The 23192-nt window shown below is 43.7% G+C and overlaps 1 protein-coding gene across 3 annotated transcripts in view; it reads right to left on the bottom strand.

Moving 5' to 3' along the window:
• Nucleotides 1-5046: 5046 nt before the first annotated feature.
• LOC147630043 (uncharacterized) overlaps nucleotides 5047-23192 on the bottom strand; it is a 66801-nt gene continuing 48655 nt past the window's right edge. For 2 of the 3 annotated variants that reach the window (XM_086811654.1, XM_086811656.1), the window contains 6 exons: nucleotides 8722-8821; nucleotides 8504-8619; nucleotides 7952-7996; nucleotides 7827-7852; nucleotides 5638-5773; nucleotides 5047-5505 (listed from right to left, as the gene is read on the bottom strand). In XM_086811654.1, coding sequence (XP_086667780.1) covers nucleotides 5411-5505; nucleotides 5638-5773; nucleotides 7827-7852; nucleotides 7952-7996; nucleotides 8504-8619; nucleotides 8722-8821 — 518 coding nt within the window. In that variant the 3' untranslated portion in view covers nucleotides 5047-5410. The remainder of the gene's footprint in view (nucleotides 5506-5637; nucleotides 5774-7826; nucleotides 7853-7951; nucleotides 7997-8503; nucleotides 8620-8721; nucleotides 8822-23192) is intronic. The other variant, XM_086811655.1, reaches the window with a different exon arrangement.

The following is a 23192-nucleotide window of genomic DNA, read 5'->3' as shown; positions in this document are numbered from 1 at the left end:
CCACATATAATAGCATATGCATATACAAACCAGTTGAACATAAAGGAATTCTCAGTTATTGCTTTGTCGTAAACCATTGCCCGTTGGTTGAAAATGGTTTACGGATTGTTGTCTATAGTTTTTGAAAAGGATTTTCCACTAGTTTATCTAATGTTTGACTTAGTAGAAGTGTCCAGTGAGCCCACACTTTTAGAAGTGTGTCTGGATGGTGCTACTATTATTTAAATGTCAACATAGTAGCCCATAGATGTGTCCGTAGTAGAGACATAATTGGCCATTGACTCACAAGGTTATAGTGTCAAGCACCCATAATGGTTTCCAGAGTAGACATGTGGATAGGCATGTATTTACTCATGGGTTGGGGGGTTGTATGACTCTCATTGCTTGCATGCTACTCTTGATTTCGAGTAGTGCATAGACATTATCTATGTGGGCATCATCTTCATTTTGTAAGATGTGTGAATTGTTCTAGGAAGAATAAAGGACTCAAAACTATTCTTGAAGAATCCAATAACTTTTTTGAGAGGAGAAAGTGTAGCTATCCCTAGACTATGTGTAATGTCAATTGAATTTTACCACATTATAAAACACTTTGCTAAAGACTTGTAATAGTTGCCGAGACTTTACTGAAGACTTGTAATACTTGTGCAAACTTTTTTCATTCAACTCCATAAGGTTTCTAACCACAAGAGAGAAATTCTTTCATGTCGTAGAACGTGCAAAGAATAGTGGTTTGTGTTTCATCAACATCTTTCATAGTTGCAAGTGGCAATTATGGTTTAGTGTTTCCGAATGAACCACTAGCACCGCATGTTTCCTTAGTCGTAGTACTTAAGGAAAATACATGACGTGTGTCCTTTTTTCCTTGTCGTAGTACTTAGGAAAATTAAAAAGTGTATCACCAGGGCAATGTAGTTTGCCTTGAAATTCTAGTTGTGTCCTTACAGTTGCAATCACTTCCATTTAAACCAGAGAGGATTCATGGGTTTAGAGATTGGAACACGAGGCATAATGTGTACTGTAGGCACTTGTTAAGTGGAAGAATAGACCAAAGGAAGCCTCAACATGGAACTAACTAAGCATGTTCACCAAATCTTTTCCCGAGTTTGTTTTCGCAAACAAAAACTATTCTTAGGGAGGGGGGTAAATGTTACTAAGCCTAGAATGGCACATGAGAGCTCGATCGAATGCAAATCCCGAATGCCAAAGTGCAAACAACGAGTGCATCCAAGGTCTAGGGATGAGGATACCTCGGTCGGAGCGATGGCTAGTTGAAGAGCTAGGTGGCCAGGTGACCGAACGGCTGGATGGCCAGGCTAAGGTGGGCGGCATGCCACATATTAGTGGGAGGTGTGTGTAACCACACCAATCGTATCCTCTACGGTTAGAGCTTGAGATCCTCTTGGCTATGGCAGACTCTGGGGGGATGTGATAAAGTGCATAGAAAATATAGAATGGAGTGCATAGAAAAGAAATAATGGAGTGCATAGGAAATAAAGAATGGAGTGGAAGACAAAGCTTCCTTTTCTCAAGCTCATTGTGCAAGGGAAAAGTGTGAATATATGAAATGTGAGTGGTGTGAAAAATATAACATCAAGGGACCTTAGGATAAAGGCAAAGGGGATGTAAAACATTATAGATCAATGCCATTAGAATTTGCACTATAGATTATTCTTTCCTCAATTGATTTTCATTGCTATTGAAACAGGTTGAGGCAAGCTGATTTGGGAGTGTCAAACAAAAGAAATTGGCTCTAAAACATAGTGAAGTGCTGCAAATTTTAAAGGGTAAGGGTGGGTCTACACCAAACTAGAAGGCAAGTAGATTTGGGAGTACCAAACAAAAGAAAGTGTCCCTGCAGTGAAGAGCTACAAATTTTATAAGAAAAGGTGAGTCTACATCAACGCAAAAGGCAAATGACAAAGGCAAAAGCATGTGAACTAGAGGATGGTCAGCAAGAGACAATATCCACTAGTCTTCATGATAAGGTTTTCCAACACATAGGGTGGTTTCATGTAAAAGCTTGGATATAGAGTTCCTATTTCTCATGGCTTCACAGAGATGGTCATTTCAAAACTACCATATAAAGACCCTTGGATCCCCTTGGTGAAAGAGAAACAAGTTTATTTCTCCTCTCTTCATGATGTGTGCTCCCATGGACTAGAGTTTAGTTGGAAGGGAGGGTGCTAGAGAAAAGAGTTTTTTTCTCCTCTCTTCATGATGTATAATCGCATCTAGGACCAGAGAGTTTAGTTAGGAGCAACAATGATAGGTTGCATGAAGGGCATCTTCGTCTAGCACGAGATCTAAAGTTTTTTTCTCTTTTGTAGGCTATAATTTTGTGCATGTACATACATACATACATACATACATACATACATACATACATACATATATATATATATATATATATATATATATATATATATATATATATAAAAGAAGAATCTTTCTAGTACGATCGCGAGGTTCTTGCAAAAGGAATACCCCCAGGGGAATTCGAATCCCCGTCGCCTCCTTGAAAGAGAGATGTCCTAGGCCTCTAGACGATGGGGGCCTGATCACCCCTTAAAATCATAGAGAATTCTCTACTAATCGTCAATTCAATTTATCTCTCGAAACAATATTCAAAGAATATTGTCTTGATGGAATCCTCATAAGGCTCGAGGGATGGTAGCATATGTGCAAAATGAAATACCGACTAAATACATTTTAGATTGGCACTAGTCCCATCGACTGATTCGCCGGAAAAGTAAAATGATGTTGTCTCAATCTCAATAGTCCACCCCCACCCCCCTCCCCATAGGGGGGATCCACGCGTTACCGTATGTGACTCACGGGGATTCAAATGATCCTTGAGTTTGCCTATTCTTATCGACATGCCACCCCTACCACCCAAAAATGGGATATTCGGCAAGAGTATTTCCGTAGACGTAACTAAATAGGCGCGGCTGCTATTGAAGCTTCTGGTTCGTGGTTCTTCATAAATTATTGTTTCGGAAGAATATATATATATATATATATGGTGTATTCAAATGTAATCAGCTTGGTATCCTTCTATGGCGTGACTTCAACTTCTTTTGCCAAACCAAGAGGACAAGGAAAAGGGTGCAATTGACAAGTTATAACATGGAGAGAGAGAGAGAGAGAGTATATATATATATATATATATATATATATATATATATATATATATATATATATATATATATATGGTGTATTCAAATGTAATCAGCTTGGTATCCTTCTATGGCGTGACTTCAACTTCTTTTGCCAAACCAAGAGGACAAGGAAAAGGGTGCAATTGACAAGTTATAACATCGAGAGAGAGAGAGAGAGAGAAGGGGAGTGGAGGGTGTGTGTTGTGTGTGTGTGTGAGAGAGAGAGAGAGAGAGAGAGAGAGAGAGAGAGAGAGAGGTTGAGTGAGAAAATAGTAAGTGGTAGACAACGTTGAAAAAAGTATTTTGGGCAGTGCAATAGAATCCCACACGAAAAAGTACATGGAGAGACTTCGCAAGGAGAGTCTTTAATTTCACGCTAGCATTTGAACCAAGTTAAGCCCTTTCACTATGTAGGATTATGCTTCGTCCTCACATTAGTGAGAATTAATGCAAGTGATTGATTTTGTTGCATCTTGTGATTGTCATTAATAAAAGCTAATCAACATGGGCTTCTTTATTAAGTATGATCCTAACTCTTGATTTTAATAGTTAAATGTTCTTTAGATATTAAGATGTCTAGCACACAGGCTAATGACATTCAAAAAGGGCATTTTTCCTTGTGTCTTACATATCCAGCATTCCCATAACAAAGTATCAACTTGTTTCAAATGGAAAACTAATATTCTCCTCCCATTGCCGAAAGTCAAAGCTGTATAAATGCACTTTGCCACTACAACAATCACTCCATACTACAGTGCTTATTTGCAACACTTTTTATGCAACGGTAATGTGAGCACTACAATGCAAACACTTACGCCCAATGTTGGTAAACTTTCTTTTGAATGTGAGTGGGTACTGAAAATAGATGCCTTGGGTAGATTCAAACCCCAAGTCCTGACAAATTTAAGAGGGTGGCTGACCATTACTGCCAGCTCACACACGACTATTCCCCAAATGTGTCATGGTGACCACACACCACACAGAGAAGCTAAAATCCTGAGCCCAACCAGAACCCACAGCCTCCTCCAATCCTAGGTGTATAAGCACCATTTTTAAGTTCTGCTGTTGATTTTACCATGTATATTATTCATCCACCCTTGCGTGAAAAGGGACGGACACGTATGCCAGCATCATGCAGAAACCGGTGGTCGGACAGCTGCTTTTTCCACCACCTCTGTCCATGGAAGCATCTGAAGCGGACCTTAATTTGATTCTGCTTAAGTGTGGCAAACATGACAACATAATGAGTCTTACATTAACCAATATCAAACACGTAAACCAAGCAGGCTGAAAGGTGGCTTGTGAGAGCCCTCCAAACATACCATGGCTCGCTAGGTATATTGCACATCGCAAAAACATCGTGTGCACCCTCATGGTAGCAGGATACTAGGGTGTAATAAAAGTGGACTTAGCCATCAAAAAATGGGGTACTCCCAAGTGTGTGTACCATGAAAATATATCAATGGAAGTTCAAGCTGATTCTCAAACTTAACAAAAACTCATGCGATCTTGACTTTGTGATAGATTCTCAAAGCTTCAAATTGTCAACCTTATCATGCATAGCATAGACTGCCTGCTATGCCACTCATGTCATCAGCAACCAAGAGTAGGTGCACATTCATGCATGCATATATGTCACCTTAGTAGACCAGTCTTCATAGTTAAATCATCAAACTGAGTTTCGATCACTTCTCCGGAGGTGAGGGACAAACTCAACCATGATGAAGGCTAGCAATAAAGAGCGTGCACGCACACACATGGGTGCACAGTAGCTAGTTGAGCAAATTGCACCGCTTTGAATAGAACAAATAAACTTAAACCAGCTGGATACAACCTGGATAAAGACTTCAAAAAAAATTTTCTGAGTGTTGCTAATACGGCAGAAAGAGAGAAATGGGAAGTTGCAGTTATTTTCCAAACTTAACAAAATCCAAAGTGCCATCTTGACTCCATGAGAGTCTACTCACAAAGCTTCAAATCAACAAAACCCAAGTGTGAGCTTGACTCCATGAAGATGCCCTCATAGCTTTTAGTATACAGTAGTGAGCTAAAAGCATGATGATCACCAACTTATATTTACAAAACTGTGCCACATTCTTCTTAATGTGGGTGACTTAAGTGCCAAGACTCATATAATTGCAGCCATGCATGTCATGCCAAAAATGCAGGCTCCAAGAACTGACTAAAATGGAAGACAAAATGACCACTGCCAATTCCTGCAACAGAACTGTAAGTGCTCAAGGAAAAGTCTATGTGGTAGCAGTCTGTGTGGAATCACTGAGGAGACCTCTAATCTTCACATCATATAAGACTTCCTCAACCTTCTTCAGGTCATATTTCATCCCTGCATGACAGACAAAAATAAGAAATATTCAGCACTAACAGAATAATGATGGTTTAGCATAATAACTGTTTCTTTTACAAGTCTTACAGCATACATCAAGCTTCTAATGGACTCAATCTAATTGAGACCCACCATCAAAGCGCTTTCGCAGCACATCATTGCGAAGGTTGAGCATGCGAAATGCTGCATAGAGATCACTGAGAAAGACAGAGGCTCTCTTCGCACAGTCATAGTCCCCAGTAGTCACCTGGTTTACAACGTACCGTGGCTGGACATGGCAAAGAGAAAAGCAGCAAAAGAACCTTAATCCTTCAATACTACACAAAATAAAACAAGAAGAATAAGCATCAAGGCCTAACAGCATAAGGCAACCACAAGCATAAAAACTCCATAAAGGTTCTGCCGACAGAATAATGGAAAAGTTATTTTTTATGCTTTTTTCCACTGAATTCAAGCCACTACTCATTGCATTTTTTGACGTGTCTGAAACTTAGGCCAGTGACCCATACCCCCTGCATGAGGTCACAAAAATTCTCCTTGGAGGGGATCCTTGCAGCCTAACTGCCAATCACAAAGGTCAGTGGAGAGAGGTTCTCAAGGAGGGCAAAGACCAAGAGAGGGAAGCGGGAGATCATCGCTGCCCATTCTGGGAGGGGAAGTGAGGCAAGAGGATCCCGCCACTCTGAGGAAATGGCCGAAAAGTTGTCATCAATCAGGTTGCCCCCCACCCTAGTTTGGCATCGCCCTCAGTTTGTGGTGGAGGTGGCAGCTGGGAGGGAGTTCCAATCCACACACTCCTCGTCCATGGTTAGAAGGGACTGGGCAACCATGTCGCCCAAGCTTGAAGAAGGCTGGCTTTAAATTTGTTCTCAACAAAGGAGGTATCAAATTTGTAGACAAGGAGCCTCGTGAAGATCCATCTGAAACTGGGGACCTAATGACCTCCACAGGTAAGGATATGGTTGACAATGCGGGAAGCCACAGCTCCACCCTGGGCTCCAAGCCACCTACAATGAGTTTTCCCCAAAGTGTGTTTAACTAAATCACAGGATCGATGATGCCCAACACACCCTTTTTTTTGGGGGGGGACCGCCGCGGCCGCGCGGGGGGGGGGGGGGGGGGCATGGGGGGGCTGGATGATGGAATTCCAAGCCACGCTCGAATGGTACCGCTGTCACTCACTCCCTGCCCATAGGTAGTTGCAGATGAGCCGCTGGACCTGACCAACACAGGATTGCAAGAAAGACCAGCACAAAAGTGATGTACCACATGGTGGCAATGAGAACATGGTTACCTACTACAACCCAACCCACTAAGGAATGCCTCGCGGTACTCGAACTCAGAAGATTCCGTTGGATGCTAGAGAAGAAGAGCTACCTACTACTCCTGGAGCCCGCTCCCCACAAAAAAAGGCCAATCTTTAGCAGATGCCATATCTAGGGCAGCCTGGGAAACACGTCGTACCGTGCCAAGGTAGCATGGGCAGGCTGGCTAACAACCTCACCCACAGGCCAGAGCTCCTGCATCCTGATTCAGCCACCTTCCAAAAGGTAATCTCAGAGGGTTCAACAGCCAAATTCAACTCTCTTGCTCACAGTAGGATCAAAATGCTTTCCAATCCCTCCAAGTGGTTCAGAACATCATGATCTATAATACATACAGAACATTGGATACATTCGGAACATGGCCCAATTTTATTTTCATTGAGCCCATGCATAAGTCATTTTCTGCACACATTATCCTGCATCAGCCTGCTGCCACCCATGAGTCCCCCTCTTCTTCCTCTTTGCTCTTCCATTTTTCCCAATTTTTTCCCTACAAAAGCAGAATCCCCAAAGATTTCCTCATCATTAATAGTCGCAATTGTTTGAATCTTGAATGAATCCTTTTTATTTCTCTCTTGGTCTCCCCACCAAGGTTCCAACCCCCCAACAAAGCTCGTACAACCCCTGATCCAAATGTACCTTTTGTACCAGCATAGCTCTCCCTTTTTTCTTCTCTTTTTTTAAGGGGGAAGGGGGGAAAAAGGGGGGGGGGGGGGGGGAGTTGGGTCGCGGGGGGGTTGGGGGATGGGGGGGCGCTGTTCAAAAGCCAGTCCTGTTTGCTTATTTCAAATGTTCCGTACAACTATACCTTTTTCTCTACCCAGCACTTGGTATGGATAGGCCTTTGCGGGTCGTGTGATAAAAGGTGGAGGGAAGGGCTTTAGAGAAGGATATGTATGCATTTGCAAGCAAGTTAGAGAAGACGTTGGAGAGAAACCTACACACAAGCTACAAACAACCAGCTTAAAAGTTTATTTAAAATAGTGACTGCCATACCAATTCGTTGGAGAGATTGCAAAGGCCTGCATTGAAAACAAGCAAGAATTGAGAGTCTGATACAGCACTCATACAAACCCAGCCTAATGTGCATAAAGACTAGCATTTCTGTATGTTACACCTACCAACAAGATAATCTTCAAGATCTAGTCCAAATTCTTCATCCTTAACTGCATGAACGAAGATAAGAAAGAGTGGTATCAAAGTCATGCTAACACTGTACAAGGCCCACTTCACAAAATCCACCCACACCCAGGTTGATTGCAGCAATGGGTGCATGCGCCAATAAGCAGTTATGCCCTTGCCGCCCGGTGGCTTCACACCCAAGCTGCCAATTCCATTTGTCAGAAAAAAATCTAGGTAAACTCAGGCAGGTGAGTAATGTTTACTGTACACATGAGGCGGCGGGCCAGCATGCTTTTGGTACATCCAGCATGGGAATGCTTGATAACTTTGGCAGTATGATGGGCATGAAAAGACAGACACATTGGAAAGTGTGCAGCTCGTCCATGGTCCCATGTGAAGCTAGCCTTTGCTGGGACAGGGGCCAATAACCATCCTCCACATCTGAATGTTGAGATCCACTGTGGATGGGTGACTTTGTAAAACAGGCCTAAAGAAAACTGGACAAAGAGAACCTAATTCCCTAAAACCTTGTGACGAGATTAAGAGCTCACGTCCAAGCAGTGATGCAGCATCGCCATGAGACAGTAGCCCACCAGTCTCTAGCCAATGAATAAAAGCAAGTAAAAAGACCACAGTGTAAGTTTGATTGCGCCAGTGGTCATGATACCTGCAATTCGAACAACCAAATCTCATGCTAAAGCACCAGAAATTATATGATATTGGCCTTGTCAACATGTGGGTTGCATCAATGACTTCTAAAATATCTTACCTGTAATATTGTCCTGGAACAGATTTAAGAACCTCTGCAAGCTGACTGTAGATTTGGCGCACACTATCAATGTGGGCCTTGACCTTGTTCAATGTCTCTGCTGTGACAGTTGCAAATTAAGGTCTGAACTAAAGCTCAAGCATCTGGAAACTTCATCATACGTAAATATGACGTGCACGAATGCACACACACATACTTATATACAGGCATACATTCATTATAACGACATGAATGAATGCATGCATACATAAATAACGTATGCATGCGTACATGTGCATACTTGCATAGAAACCTACCTTACTACCTACTTGTATGCATATGAGATAATGAATGCATGCATACACATATTAAACCATTCTTAATTCAAGATCGTGTGCACAGCTAGGACATCTGTTGCTAGAAAATGGGGTGATGAAAAGACCCAATCACTAGGGGACGGCATTGTCTCTATTGAAAAGATTGAATCTTCTCTTCACCCAAAGTTTAAGGTGACTAATTTGGGGGAGTTACATTGCTGTCTTTGTGCCACATAACAGAACAAAGATCATATCATATTCATGAGCTAAACTAAGTATGCCATGGTGTTGGTTGCTTCATAAATGTCACGTGCATCACCACACTTGGATGCCACGTGGACACATCATCAGCAAGTGCAAGGCCTTGAGGCCGGACACACACCAGGCATATTCATTATGAGCCCTTATCCAAGGACGAGTCACCAGTTTACCGCCAAGGAGTAGTTATCGTCGTGCACGTCCCGCACATGTCAGTGTGATGCCCATCAGACACACACTTGTAACCCTCATGTATGGTGTAAACAGGTACGTCATCCCAGGCACTTATTAGACCACTTGATCAAGTGCCAGTCGTCTTGTCAGAGTCATTTGGCAGCGTCTATTCTGTGTGAACCCTTGCATGAGGCATGTAGCATGCAACTGGTATGATCGTGTAACATGCAACAAGGCTTTCATTATACCTTTACGTTGGAGTGAGTTTAAGCAATCCACTTTAATCTTTGAACATGAAGATAGATCTGTAGTGAGAGAAGATAGAGAGTCAACACCAGATTGGGTCCCAACTACCCACTTAAAGGCCCCCTCCGGAAAGCACGGTTATTACTTTGGAGAGACTTTACCAACAAACTTACTTGATGACGAAATGCCAAACGCAAGGTCAAGGTAGACCAAATGTCAGGTGAACCATCAAGTGGTCTATAGACAAGTTAGACATAATAGCTATGGTGTTTCAATGCTGAATTATGCAAAGAATGAGATGATTTTGAATGAGTGCACAGAGCGGAAGCAAATAAACACTAGAGTGTGCTGAGCAGAGAATGCGAGAGAGAGAGAGAGAGAGAGAGATGTAGCAACTATGCTAAATATCCTTAAGTGATACAGTCCCAAGCAAGAGACAGAAAGTGTCTCATAAGTGAGGAAGCAAAAGAAAGACGAGGCAAGATGAAAAAGTGAGAGGCCAACTCACCTATTTATAGGTAAGAGGGGCTGGCCACCTAGACATGATAAACTGGCCGACTGGACATGATGTAGCTGGCCGATTGGGGAAAATACATCGAGGCTCGGAAAAATCCCAAAAAACTATATAAAAAAGGGGTGGCCAGCCCACAATCAACCAAAAGGGACACCAAATATGGACAGAAATTGGGGATGAATGTGCTAACACCCCCTCTCAGCACCACATGCCACTTACCACCTGCAAAACACATGTAGACCACCTGTCAATCCCAAACAAGTGTACACATACACATCCACATCCACAGGGGCAAGGGTCCCCGGCCCCATGGACAACGCAAGCAAAAATCTCAAGCATTGTCCAGGCAAACAATACAAGTCATCCAAAGATAAAATCAAAGTCATGCATACACATGAGTGCAACTAGACTGGAAGAAACACCCATCTGCTCAATTGTATCCGATAAAATGTCCAAGTCTCATGATCCTTCCGGAACCTTCCCAAAAAATAAATACAAAAGATCTTCAGGATCGCTAGTCCCAAGGAATTACATCATGTCAGGCTCCATGAGCTACACATGTACACCATGTCAGGCCACACATGTACTATCATGTCAAGCTACACCAGCCATACATGTACTGTCATGTCAGGCTCCATATGCCACACAAACACACCATGTCAGGCTACACCAGCCATACATGTATGTCATGTCAAGCTCCACATGCCACACATGAACAATAGAAAAAATAGAAGCTATAAGGAATTTTGTGACAAGAGAGCTGCATTTTCTGTTTTGGAGCAGAGGCTTCGATAGTTTGCTGTGTTTTTTGCAGATTTCAGCATGGAAGGTGTTGCGTTTTCTTCCGGGAGTGATGAGAGAGAGAGAGAGAGAGAGAGAGAGAGAGAGAGAGAGAGAAGCTGTGTAACTCTGCTATATACACATAAGAAAATTCTAGAATCTACAACGGTGAGTGTGGGGGGCAAGGGGCCATTTTATATGGCCCTAGGCTGTTGGTCGGCTAGTCTAAAACAAGCCGACAGCAGCCTATGTGCTCACGACCAGCAGCAAAGGCCCACGACCAGCAAACAAACGGGTCGACCAGGTCCCAGCAGTCGGCTAGGTCTACAGATCAGGTCGGGTAGCAAACAAGCCAGTCAGCCAGCAATAGAACTAGCTGACAGCCCTCCCACACCCAAAAAAATGGGAAAAATACATGGAGAGTGAGGAAAAACAAAACACCAAAACTGGGTTGCCACACCCACAATAGAGGCCTTGGTGTAATGTACAGACAGGAGATGATTGCTAACAGAAGAAAGGGAGGGAGGGTGGGAAACTGAAAGGAGAGGAAGAAGCTAGATCTCTCCAAGCTATAGATCCCTGTCCTCAGCACCTAGAAGAGGGCTTCAGCAATCCAATCAGCAATCTTTGTTGAAAATTCAGAAATACAACAGTCCCAAGCGTCAGATGAAGAAAATGCAACAATCTTGAGGACGCTCTTGTGTTTTTCTCTCTACAGCAGTTGTCTTCATTTCCGATGTGCATTCAGACATGGTATCAAAGCCCCAGGTGGCTTGAAGCTTGGAGACAGTGGGACCTGAAGGGTTTGCTGATTTGCGGTGCTTATTGGAGATTGCTTGGGCTGTTCGGGACTTGGAGATCACGTAGAAGGCGGCCATCACCGTTGGACAGCCACCTTGCATATTATTTGCAGCCTCTTCTTTTTCTTCTTTCCCACCCAGCCTCCCTTCACAAGACCTTGTGAACCCTTGAGATGGCAGACTTGCTTGAGATGGTTGAGAAGCACGTGAAGATCCCTACACTCCCCACGTTCCGGGTGGACCGACAATTGGACGGGAACAACTACGGCATATGGAAGGTAATGATGGAGTCTGTTTTGGAGTCTTATGACTTAGCTGATTTCATTGTAGTTAGTGTTCCACAACCGGAGTTGGAAGACAAGGAGTTACCCTCTATACGGAGGCACAGTTGTGGGATCGTGTCAATGCCCATGTCCGTTCTTTCATCTTCCTAAATTGAACACCACATGTGATCAATCGTATAAAGCATATGACGCTGGCCAGAGGGATTTGGCAGCATTTGGCTTCTTTGTACAACAGGGTATCACCCATGAAGAGGATCTCCTTGGAAGTTCAGATGCAGGTGATGAATCCTGCAAAGTTGTCAACAATGCTAGAGCACATCAACAAGTTGCAAGCTCTTCAGCACGAGATTCTTCAGGTAGGGAAAGAGATATCTTTAGAGGACATGGCCATTACGTTGTTGTCCCATTTGCCCTCCCAGTACTCAGCATTTTACTCCTCTTTGATCACCAATGGTAGGCTCAGCACCATCACTTGGGAGAAGCTTGTGCCAATGGTCTTGGACCAGGAAGAGCGTTTTACGAACCCTCCACAGGGGGTAAGCAGCACATGGAATCTTTTTTGAAGCGGGCTTCCAGGCGGCCTTCGAAACCTTTGGAGTTGGTACACACTGACTTGTGTGGACCTATGCAGACCCCATCCTTGGGAGGTTCTTTGTATTTTATGTTACTTGTTGATGATTGTAGCAGAGATTCACATGGGTTTATTTCCTTTCCCAGAAGGACCAAGCTTTGCTCGGTTCAAGGAGTGGCATGTGATGGTGGAGAAAGAGTCTTGCTTACAGATAAAGACTCTTCAGGCTGACAAAGGAGGAGAGTTTTCTTCCAATGGGTTTGTGCGGTTTTGTGCGGAACATGGCATCGAGCAAGAGCTGGCCAATACAGGTTCGCCTTTAGAGAATGGAGTAGTTGAGAGTAAGAACCGGACTGTGGCAGAGATGACGAGGACGATGTTGGAGCATCGTGATCTTCCTCATCCACTTTGGGAAGAGGTTGTGACTACGGCTGTCCATATCCTCAACAGATCTTTGACGACTTCAATACCAAAGATTGTGAGTGAGAGACGGTGTGGAGCACGCGAACAAACAGAAGCAAAACGTGTGGAAGCAAGGAGCAAAACGATGGAGCTCAAATAATGAAGATGAGTTTGTTACAAAACTTAGGGCATATAATAACCCTAACTGGTGCCCGTTTCACATAACGGTAAGTTGGGCGCCTTATTGGGCGCGGGGAAAAAACCTCACTTAAAGTGAGTAAAAAGTGCTCGGCCGGTCCTAATACATTGGCCACTGCCCATAATAATGTCAGGACATTATTTCTAACACCCCCCTGCAGTGCCAATGTGGGTACAAGGCATGATGTTAATCACCAAAAGGAAGTAAGCCTAAAGCTTTGCGGAAAGCTTCAAACTTTTCTCGAGGTAAAGCTTTGGTGAAAATGTCTGCGACATTGTCATGTGTTGGACAATAGATCATGCTGATCTCCCCTGCATGAAGTCTTTCTCTGACATAATGATAATGTATCTCTATGTGTTTCGTTCGTGCATGAAACACAGGATTCCGTGCTACTGCAATAGCACTCTGACTGTCAGTGAGAATCGGAGTAGGCTCCTCCAATAAAGGATGAAGATCTGCCAAGAGTCTGCGTAGCCAAACACATTCCACTGTCGTTGTGAAAGCTGCCCTGTACTCAGCCTCACAAGACGAGGTAGCTACTGTAGATTGTTTCTTGCTCAACCATGAAATGCATGAGTGTCCCAAAAAGAAACAATTACCACTGGTAGACTGCCTTGTGTCGAAGTCACCAGCCCAATCTGAATCACTGTATGCATGTAAATGCAAGTCACCCCCCCTGGGAAACATCAAGCCATAAGACTTGGTGCCTTGCAAGTAACGAAACACACGCTTTACAGCTTGCCAATGAAGCATCCGTGGGCTGTGCATATATCTGCTCACCTGGGATACTGCATACTGAATATCCGGTCTGGTGTTGCACAAGTAAATCAGGCACCCAACAGCCTGACAATAGAGAATAGCATCAAAAGATTCACTGCCATCATGTACTGTAAGTTTCAGCCCTGGTTCCATAGGAGTGGAAATAGGCTTACAATCTTGAAATTTGAATCTTTCCAACAGTCTCTGTACATACTTCGACTGTAACATAAAGATACCCTTCTCACTTTGTATGAACTGTATGCCCAAGTAATAGTGCAACATACCCATATCTGACATCTCAAAAGCAGATTTGAGTTTGGACTTAAAATCTGAAATTTTATCCGCATCAGTACCTGTGAGCAACATATCATCTACATAAAGAATGATTATCAAAATATCCCCCCCATCTGTCTTGATGTAGAGGGTGCTTTCAGTTGGACTGTTGGTGAACCCCTGGCTAGTCAAAAATGCATCAATCTTTGCATACCAGGCACGCGGTGCTTGTTTTAAGCCATACAAAGCTTTCCTCAACTTGCACACCTTGTGCTCTTGACCAGACATAGCAAAACCAAGAGGTTGTATCACATAAACCTCTTCCTCAAGATCACCATTCAAAAAGGCTGTTTTTATGTCCAACTGATGTACAAACCAGCCATAATGGGCAGCCATAGCAACAACAACACGGATGGTGGTCATCCGAGAAGTGGGGGCAAAAGTTTCTTCATAATCTATGCCCTTTTTCTGAGCATAGCCCTTAGCAACCAGCCTTGCTTTGTACCTGTCAATGGTACCATCTGGTTTGCGTTTAACCTTATAAACCCACTTTGTACCAATTGCCTTCTTGCCAGGAGGCAAATCCACCAAATCCCATGTATGATTCTTAACAATAGAATCCAATTCAGCTTGCATGGCCTGCATCCAATGCTGATTTTCACTTGCATCTTCAAAACTCTCAGGTTCCTCTTCATCCATAATAGAACTCACCCAAGCTGACTCTGAAAAGTGAGAGCTTTCAGCCTCACGTGTACTCCTACGTGTCCTACCTGGTAATGGAGCAGCAAGTCTACTCTCTTGAAGAGTCTGTATAGCCCAACGAGGAATGGTTCTAGCTTCTTGCAAAGCTGTCCTCTCTTGTACAACAATATCCTCTTCTGCTTGCTGTATGTCAGGCTCAGCCTGGGGCTGATTTAAAGCATCAAACACACGAGGTGGTGGCTGCAAATTCTGAAATTCAGCCGGTATATCAGCTGTGGTTCCTATGCCAATGGGTATCAACCCTTCAAATACATCAAAAGACTCCTGAGGTTGCTGAAATTTAAATTCAGCAATGGGTTGTGCTGAATTCTCTGCAAAAACAACATCTCTGCTCACAAAAATCCTCCGTGTGACAGGATTATAGAGACGGTACCCTTTACTTTGACTGCTGTAGCCAACAAATATGCACTTTATGGCTTTATCATCAAGCTTCCCACGAAGCTCCTGTGGTACATGTGCATAAGCCAAGCAACCAAACACACGAAAATAATCAACACTAGGTTTCCGATCAAACCAAGCTTCATAGGGTGTAACAGATCTGAGTGCCTTTGTAGGGCACCTGTTCAACACATGAGTGGCACACATAAGAGCTTCCACCCAAAACTTATGTGGCAATCCCTTTGCTTTCAGCATACACCTGGCCATCTCCATGAGTGACCTATTCTTTCGTTCGGCGACACCATTCTGCTGAGGTGTATATGGTGTAGTACACTGGTGTACTATGCCCTTCTCAAAACAAAAAGCATCAAATACTTTAGATAAGTATTCCCCCCCTCTGTCAGTTCTGAGAGTCTGCACTTTTTGTCCTGTTGCATTTTCAACCATGTTGACATAATGTCGGAAATGCATAAAGACATCAGATTTGTTCTTCAAAGCATACACCCAAGCATATCTGGAAAAGTCATCAATAAAAGTAACAAAATACCAATGACCTCCCAAGGATTGTGTCCTCATTGGACCACATACATCACTGTGAATGAGCTGCAATTTGCGGACAGCTCTAACAACTCTATCCTTTTTGAAAGCCTGACGATGCATCTTTCCCAAAATACATCCCTCACACACATGTCTGGGAGGAGTCTCTAAATTAGGTAGGGCATCTACCATTTTCAGCTTCTGAAGTGCCATGAGACTGCCATAATTTACATGCCCAAACCTGGCATGCCACAACTCTGCATCCTGCATAGCAGATGTAGAGGTAGAAACAACACATGCACTGTGCCTCTCATAAGGATCAAGACGGTACAAACCGCGACATAAGGTCCCTGTAGCAACCAAAGCAAAGTCACTTTCCCTGTCACGGACCATACATTTAGTATCCTCAAAGGAAACAACCAGCCCTCTCTTTGCAAAAGAAGACACTGAGAGAAGATTCTTCTTTATCCCAGGCACATACAATACATCCTGAAGGAGAAATTCTGAGCCCTTAATGGCTGTAAGCATAACATCCCCTGTGCCCTGAACTGGATAAGAAGCATTATTTGCACACGTAACCTTTCTGCCACATGAAGAAGGTACCATCTTGCCAAACAAATCCTTTCTGGACGTGATGTGCCTTGAGGCACCACTGTCAAAGAACCATACATCACCACTCTCACTCACACTGAGTGAATGAACCTCATTTGAGGGATCATAGCTGCAAGTAAAGAAGCACCAATCCTCTTCCACAAGGTTGACTGTGGCATCATCTTTCTTGTTATCCACATCTGAAGAGTCTTCAACTGAATTACCAGACTCTTTCTTCTTTTCCTTGGCTATCCTCTTATGACATTCATGAATATAGTGACCTGGCTTCTTGCAGTAATGGCACTTACCCTTCTTTTTAGGTTTCTGTGCATCATCCTTCTCTTTACTAGATGGCTGTCCTGATTCTGACTTAGGCTTATATGCACCAGATTTTCCTTTGCCCTTGTTCTTGGCAAATAATGCTTGCTCACCACCTCTTTGCATGACATTTTTCCGAGTCTGCTCTTCCTGCAGCAAAAGTCCAACCAAATCCTGAAAGGATAGAGGGACTGGATTACCCCTCATGGACAAGTGAAGAGATGTATGAAAACCCAAATAAGAGCTCGGTAAGGAGTTAAGTGTAGTGGTGACCATCTCAGCATCAGAAATGATTTCATCAATATTCAAGAGCTGTTCTCTCAAATCCTGAATCTTCGTAAGATGATCCTGCATAGAATCACCCTCATCCATGCACAAGTGTGATAGTTCCCGCTTCAAAAAGGCAACTCTAGCCTCATTGCGAGCCTGATACATGTGCTCCAAAGTATCCCATGCAGCCTGAGATGTCCTGCATGAACGGATATGCGGAATAATGGACCTCTTAACTGAAAGTGCAATCAAAGAGAGTGCTTGAGCATCCCTAGAATCCCACCTAGTTTGTTCCTGTGTAGGTGCCTGAGGAGCTGGTAGTACAACCTGCTGCCTGCCATGTTGTGGAGGGGTAGCTGGGGCCACATGCATAGGCCTTGCCTCAGCTCCACTTACATAATTCCACAAATTCTTTGCAACTAGCAGATTCCTGAGCATAAAGCTCCACAGGGAATAGTTGGTTCCATCCAACTTATCTTCCTGGGCTAAAAACCCAAACACATTAGCAGTGTTCTGTGCCATGAGAGCAAACTGTAACCTGCAAAAGAGACTGACTGCACAAGAGTCCACAAATATTGCTCGAGACTGTCTGTTTCACACAGATAGACAGCACAGCAACAAAAGCCCCAAATTTCTGGTGGCTCAAATTTCTCTGATTCCCACAAAAAACCTGTGGGAGCTGTCACAGATTGTGCAGCAACATAAAAACAGCAAAAGCCCCAAATTTCGGACTTGATTTGCTGACAAAATTCACAGTTAAGCTCCAAAATACAGCAGGTAGACTCACCCGAGTTGCTGCTGCAGATTGCTGAGTACGAACTGATGCAGAAGACGGTGATGGGGAGAAACCTGAATTAGGGTTTAGAGTCATTCATGGAAGACATACACAGAGAAGCAAGGGAGAGAGAGAGAGAGAGTTGTGGGGATAAGTCAACTCATGAAAAGCATGAGTGTGTGACTCCCCTATCACACATGTATATTGCACTAGTACACATAGTGCACTTAGTACATTAAAAGTACTAAGTGTACTATGTACTATAACTTATGGGCTTGTACACACTATAAGGGTGGGCATAACGCCTTTACCCCAACAACCTCCCACTTAAAGGCAAAGTGCCCTTAAGTAAAGGAAAAGAAAAAAATCAGCATGTACATGATAATATACAAGGCCATATCAAGGCTGAAAATGGCCTCATCCAATGCCCATCAAGTGTCTGCAATGAGCAAACCGCTCCGGAGGCAAACTCTTCGTCAACAGATCAGCCGGGTTGTCATCCGTGTGAATCTTAACAAGCTGAATTTGCTTGTTCTCTATCACCTCTCTGATGAAGTGATACTTCACATCCACATGCTTCGTCTTTGCATGAAAGACAGGGTTCTTTGCCAACTGAATGGCACTCTGACTGTCACAATGCAACAATGGAATATCCCCTGTATAGCCCAAATCAACCACTAACCGAGATAGCCATAATGCCTCCTTGCAAGCCTCTGTGGCTGCAATATACTCGGCCTCTGTAGTAGACAAGGCAGTGCACTTCTGCATCCTGGATATCCATGACACAGCACCTCCTGTGAATGTAAATACATAACCGGTAGTAGACTTCCGGTTATCTGGATGACCGGCATAATCCGAATCCGTGTAACCATGCACTAATGCATCCTGTTTGCCAAAGCAAATGCACAAATCCTGTGTGCCCTTCAGGTATCTCATGACACCTTTCACTGCTTCCCAATGCTTCTTGCCAGGGTTGGCCATGTATCCAGAAACCACTCCCACTGCAAATGCAATGTCCGGCCTAGTAGCAACCATGGCATACATGAGACTGCCACAAGCTGAAGCATACGGAATCTTGGCCATATCAGCCCTGTCTCTATCTGACTGTGGGCTGTCCATAGCACTGAGTTTCACATATGGAGGCAAAGGAGTACTAGCCTTCTTCCCCCCGTCCATATTGAACCTCTGCAAGATTTTGCCAATGTATTCCTTCTGAGACAAATACAACACATGCTGATTTCTGTCCCGAAGTATCCGCATACCCAAGATGTGATTTGCATCACCCAAATCCTTCATATCAAAGGTTTCATGCAGCCTCTTTTTCAATGCATCCATCTCTTTACGAGATTTCCCGGCAATCAACATATCATCAACATACAAAATGAGAATCAAGAGACTGCCATCCAAAGCTTTCTTGGTGTACAAGCAGTGATCTATGTCACTTCTCCTGAATTTCTGAGATTTCATGAATGTATCAAATTTATGATACCATTCTCTTGGTGCCTGTTTGAGCCCATAAAGACTCTTTTTCAGCTTGCATACAAGCTTCTCCTTTCCACTTACTGCATAACCCTCTGGCTGCTGCATATATATCTCCTCATGGAGATCACCGTGAAGAAAAGCAGTCTTCACATCCATCTGAATCAAGTCCAGATCATCATGCGCAACCAAAGCCAACACAGCTCTAAGTGTGGTCATTTTGACCACTGGAGAGAAGATCTCATCAAAGTCCACACCATATTCCTGCTTGAAGCCCTTAGCCACTAACCTGGCTTTGTATCTTGGCTTAGCATCTGGTGCAACTTTGAGCCTGTAAACCCACTTGCATGGCAAAACCTTCTTGCCTGCAGGCAAAGGCACCAACTTCCAAGTTCCATTTTTATGCAGAGAATCCATCTCTGACTTCATGGCACGCTCCCATAGAGCCTTGTCTGCCCTCTGTAAAGCCTCCTTGTAACATGAGGGCTCCCCACAGTCAGTAAGCATCAAATAGTCAACCCCTGGAACAAACCTGTCAGGGGCTCTGGAGGGTCTAGTGGACCTCCGTACCCAATGACCATCATTTGCAGGTTGCTGTCCAGCCTGCATATCACCCATTGGTGGCTCCTGTTCCATGCCATAAGGCTGAAAAATCATGCCCGGTATCTCCTCCAACTGTGGTATATCCATAGGGATATCTTCTGCCATATCTGGCTGTCCATTTGGACCATTTTCAGCACCATTTAAGGGCTGGTTTTCCTGCTGTAATGGCTGATTTACAGCCCTTTGTTGTTGTCCATGATGTCCATCATCATCAAAGATGACTCTGCCAGGCTCCTGTTGCCTTGCAGGCTCCTTATACATGCATGTTTCATCAAAAATGACATCATTGCTGCGTATGATCTTTCTATTCATGGGATCCCAAAGTCTATACCCCATTTCACCTCTGTCACCATATCCTAGGAATATGCATTTGTGAGACTTAGGATCAAGTTTGGTGCGCATTTCCCTGCGTATGTGCACGTACGCAACGCAACCAAACACTCTCAAGTGCTTGTATGACGGAGGCTTCCCTGTCCATACTTCTTCTGGCACTTTCCCACCAAGCCTCGTGTTAGGTGACCTATTTATAAGGTGAACGGCTGTCATAACAGCTTCAGCCCAAAAACCATGAGGTAATGCAGCATGTGACAACATAGAACGGACCTTCTCCTGTATGGTCCTGTTCATCCTCTCTGCTGTCCCGTTTTGTGGAGGATCATAAGGAGTAGAGAGCTCCCTCTTGATGCCTTTAGCATCACAAAAGTCCTGAAACTGTTTGGACGTATACTCTCCACCATTGTCGGAACGCAAAGCCTTCAGTGTTTTGCCAGTTTGATTCTCAACAAGAGCAACAAACTTCTGAAACACTGAGAATGTATCACTCTTCAAACGAAGAGGATAGACCCACACCTTACGAGTGGCATCATCAATAAAAGACACAAAATATTTTGCCCCTCCCAAAGAAAGCTGAGGCATCTCACATACATCTGTATGCACAAGCTCTAACTGAGCATCTTTCTGTCCAAGAGCTTTCTTGTGGGGGCACTGTAGTTGCCTACCATAAATACAATGCTCACAAAACTGAAAACTTGAAAACTTTAGAGAAGGCAAGTAACCCAAACGAGACAATTGCTCCATTCCCTTGACACTCATGTGTCCCAACCGGCTATGCCACATAGAAATTTCCGGCAGCTCGGTTGCATTTACATTAGCATGGTGACAAACACCTGCATGCATAAAGTAAAGAGTGTCCACCTTAGAGCCTCTGGCAACAACCAGTGAGCCCTTACTAATCTTCCACTTTCCACTACCAAATGTGGTAACATAATCAGCATCATCAAGCTGTCCAGTAGAAAGTAGATTCTTCTTGATCTCAGGCACATGCCTGACATCATGGAGCATAAGCTGTGAGCCATCTGAAAATACAAGCCTCACATCACCTCTGCCAAGTATCTTGCATGCATGGTTATCACCCAAATAAACCACTCCTTCATTGCCAGCAGTGTACCTGACAAACAAGTCTCTGCAACCTGTGACATGAAAGGAGGCACCTGAATCAATGATCCATGAGTGCATACCATGACCACCTGTAAGAAGTGAATGGGCATCAAGTGAAGAAGTAAATAGGACCTCATCCTCACTGCCACCTGCATGTGACACATTGATTTCTTCGATCTTGACTCCACTTTTGCCCTTTGGCTTTACATCTTTGGCTTCATCCTTCTCTTTGTCTTTGCCTTTTCCCTTTTCCTTTTGATCATTTTTCCATTTGTAGCATTGTTTTTTGATGTGTCCCTTCTTGCCACAATAATGGCATTCCAAATCCTTTTTGGAGCGAGACTTGCTCCTTCCCCTTTCTTGGCTTTTCCCCCTTTGCTGGGATCTCCCACGTGCATTCATTGCATTAGACTTGCCAACAGAGTTGTTTTTCCTGTTCATCTCTTCTTGAAGAAGAGCACCCTCAACATCTGCATATGACAGCATAGCATTCGAATTGCTAGTGGCTGTCCTGAATGTGTCCCAACTCTCTGGCAAAGTGCATAACAAAAAAGTGGCTTTGAACTCATCGTCCATTGCCAACTTTTGATTTATAACCTGGCTGACAATACCATTAAACTCATTGAGATGGGCTGTCATAGAAGCCCCTTCCTTCATCTGAAGGCCTATGAGTTTCTTCAACCAATACACTTTGCTTGAGGCACTTTGTTGGGCATACAAGTCCTGCAATCTCTGCCACATTCCCCAAGCTGTCTTCTCTTCACGAATGCTGAAAAGTAATGAGTCTGACACAGACAACATGATAGTAGATCTTGCCAGCTCATCCATATCTTCCCACTCTTCAGCTGTAAGAGAAGCGGGCATCACACCCCTTTCTTTGATAGGCTTGTGCTGCTTTTTCTGAAGCAACACATTGTAGCACTGGGTTTGCCAAATATCATAATTCTGCGAGCCTTCAAGCTTCTTGATGTGAAGCAATGAAGAGCTCTCACCTGTGGTTGCCATAGCAAAATGCAACCTTTAATGCCTGACTCCCTGCAAATGTGCAAACACTGCACCCAAAATGTGCAAACACTGCACCCAAAGCACACAAAGTGCTCACAAATGTTCTCCCAAGCTTTATCTCCCACTGCGGAAGCAAGAATGCAACTTTTCTCCCACTTTATGTGATGAAAACACCAAAATCTGGTTGCTGCAGATTTTGGACAGCACCTTAAATGTGCTCTTTTGCCCTTCCAAAGTACTGTACAGCAGTACTAAGTGCTCACCAATGATGTACCAAACCTGTACCGGCAATTTCAGCAGCTGAATTTGAACCTTTTGATCACTCAAAACAGTGTACAGCCATGCCAAAACATGCACAAAGATGTGCCAAATCTGTACCAGCAAGTACAGTAGCAATAAATGCTCTCCTGGCTGTCCAAATGAGTGAAAATCAGACTTTTACAGTCCCGTACACTGCATACAACAGTCCCGAACAGAAATTGGGCAAAAGCCCCTTGACTGCAAGCTGATTTTTGAGGATTCAAGGCATAAATGTCTTGCCTGCTGCTTTGCCAAGCTCAACAAGCATACAAACTTGAAAAGCCCCTTGATTTGAGATCAATTTCTGATCATGCATGGTACATTGACGCACATGAAGGCATCCAGAGTGTTCACGATGCTTCCCCCTGGCCACATATACATCAAATACATGAAAGCCCCTTGATTTACAGGCACATTGAGTGCTTGTAAGGCATCAACACATTATCCACAGCATCAAATG

This window comes from Cibotium barometz, chromosome 17 (assembly GCF_041138505.1).
Source record: "Cibotium barometz isolate CiBa-2024 chromosome 17, ASM4113850v1, whole genome shotgun sequence".
In the NCBI taxonomy this organism is placed as follows: Eukaryota; Viridiplantae; Streptophyta; class Polypodiopsida; order Cyatheales; family Cibotiaceae; genus Cibotium; species Cibotium barometz.
Note: the sequence above shows the minus strand (reverse complement) of the source record. Positions and strands in the feature narration are given on the sequence as shown.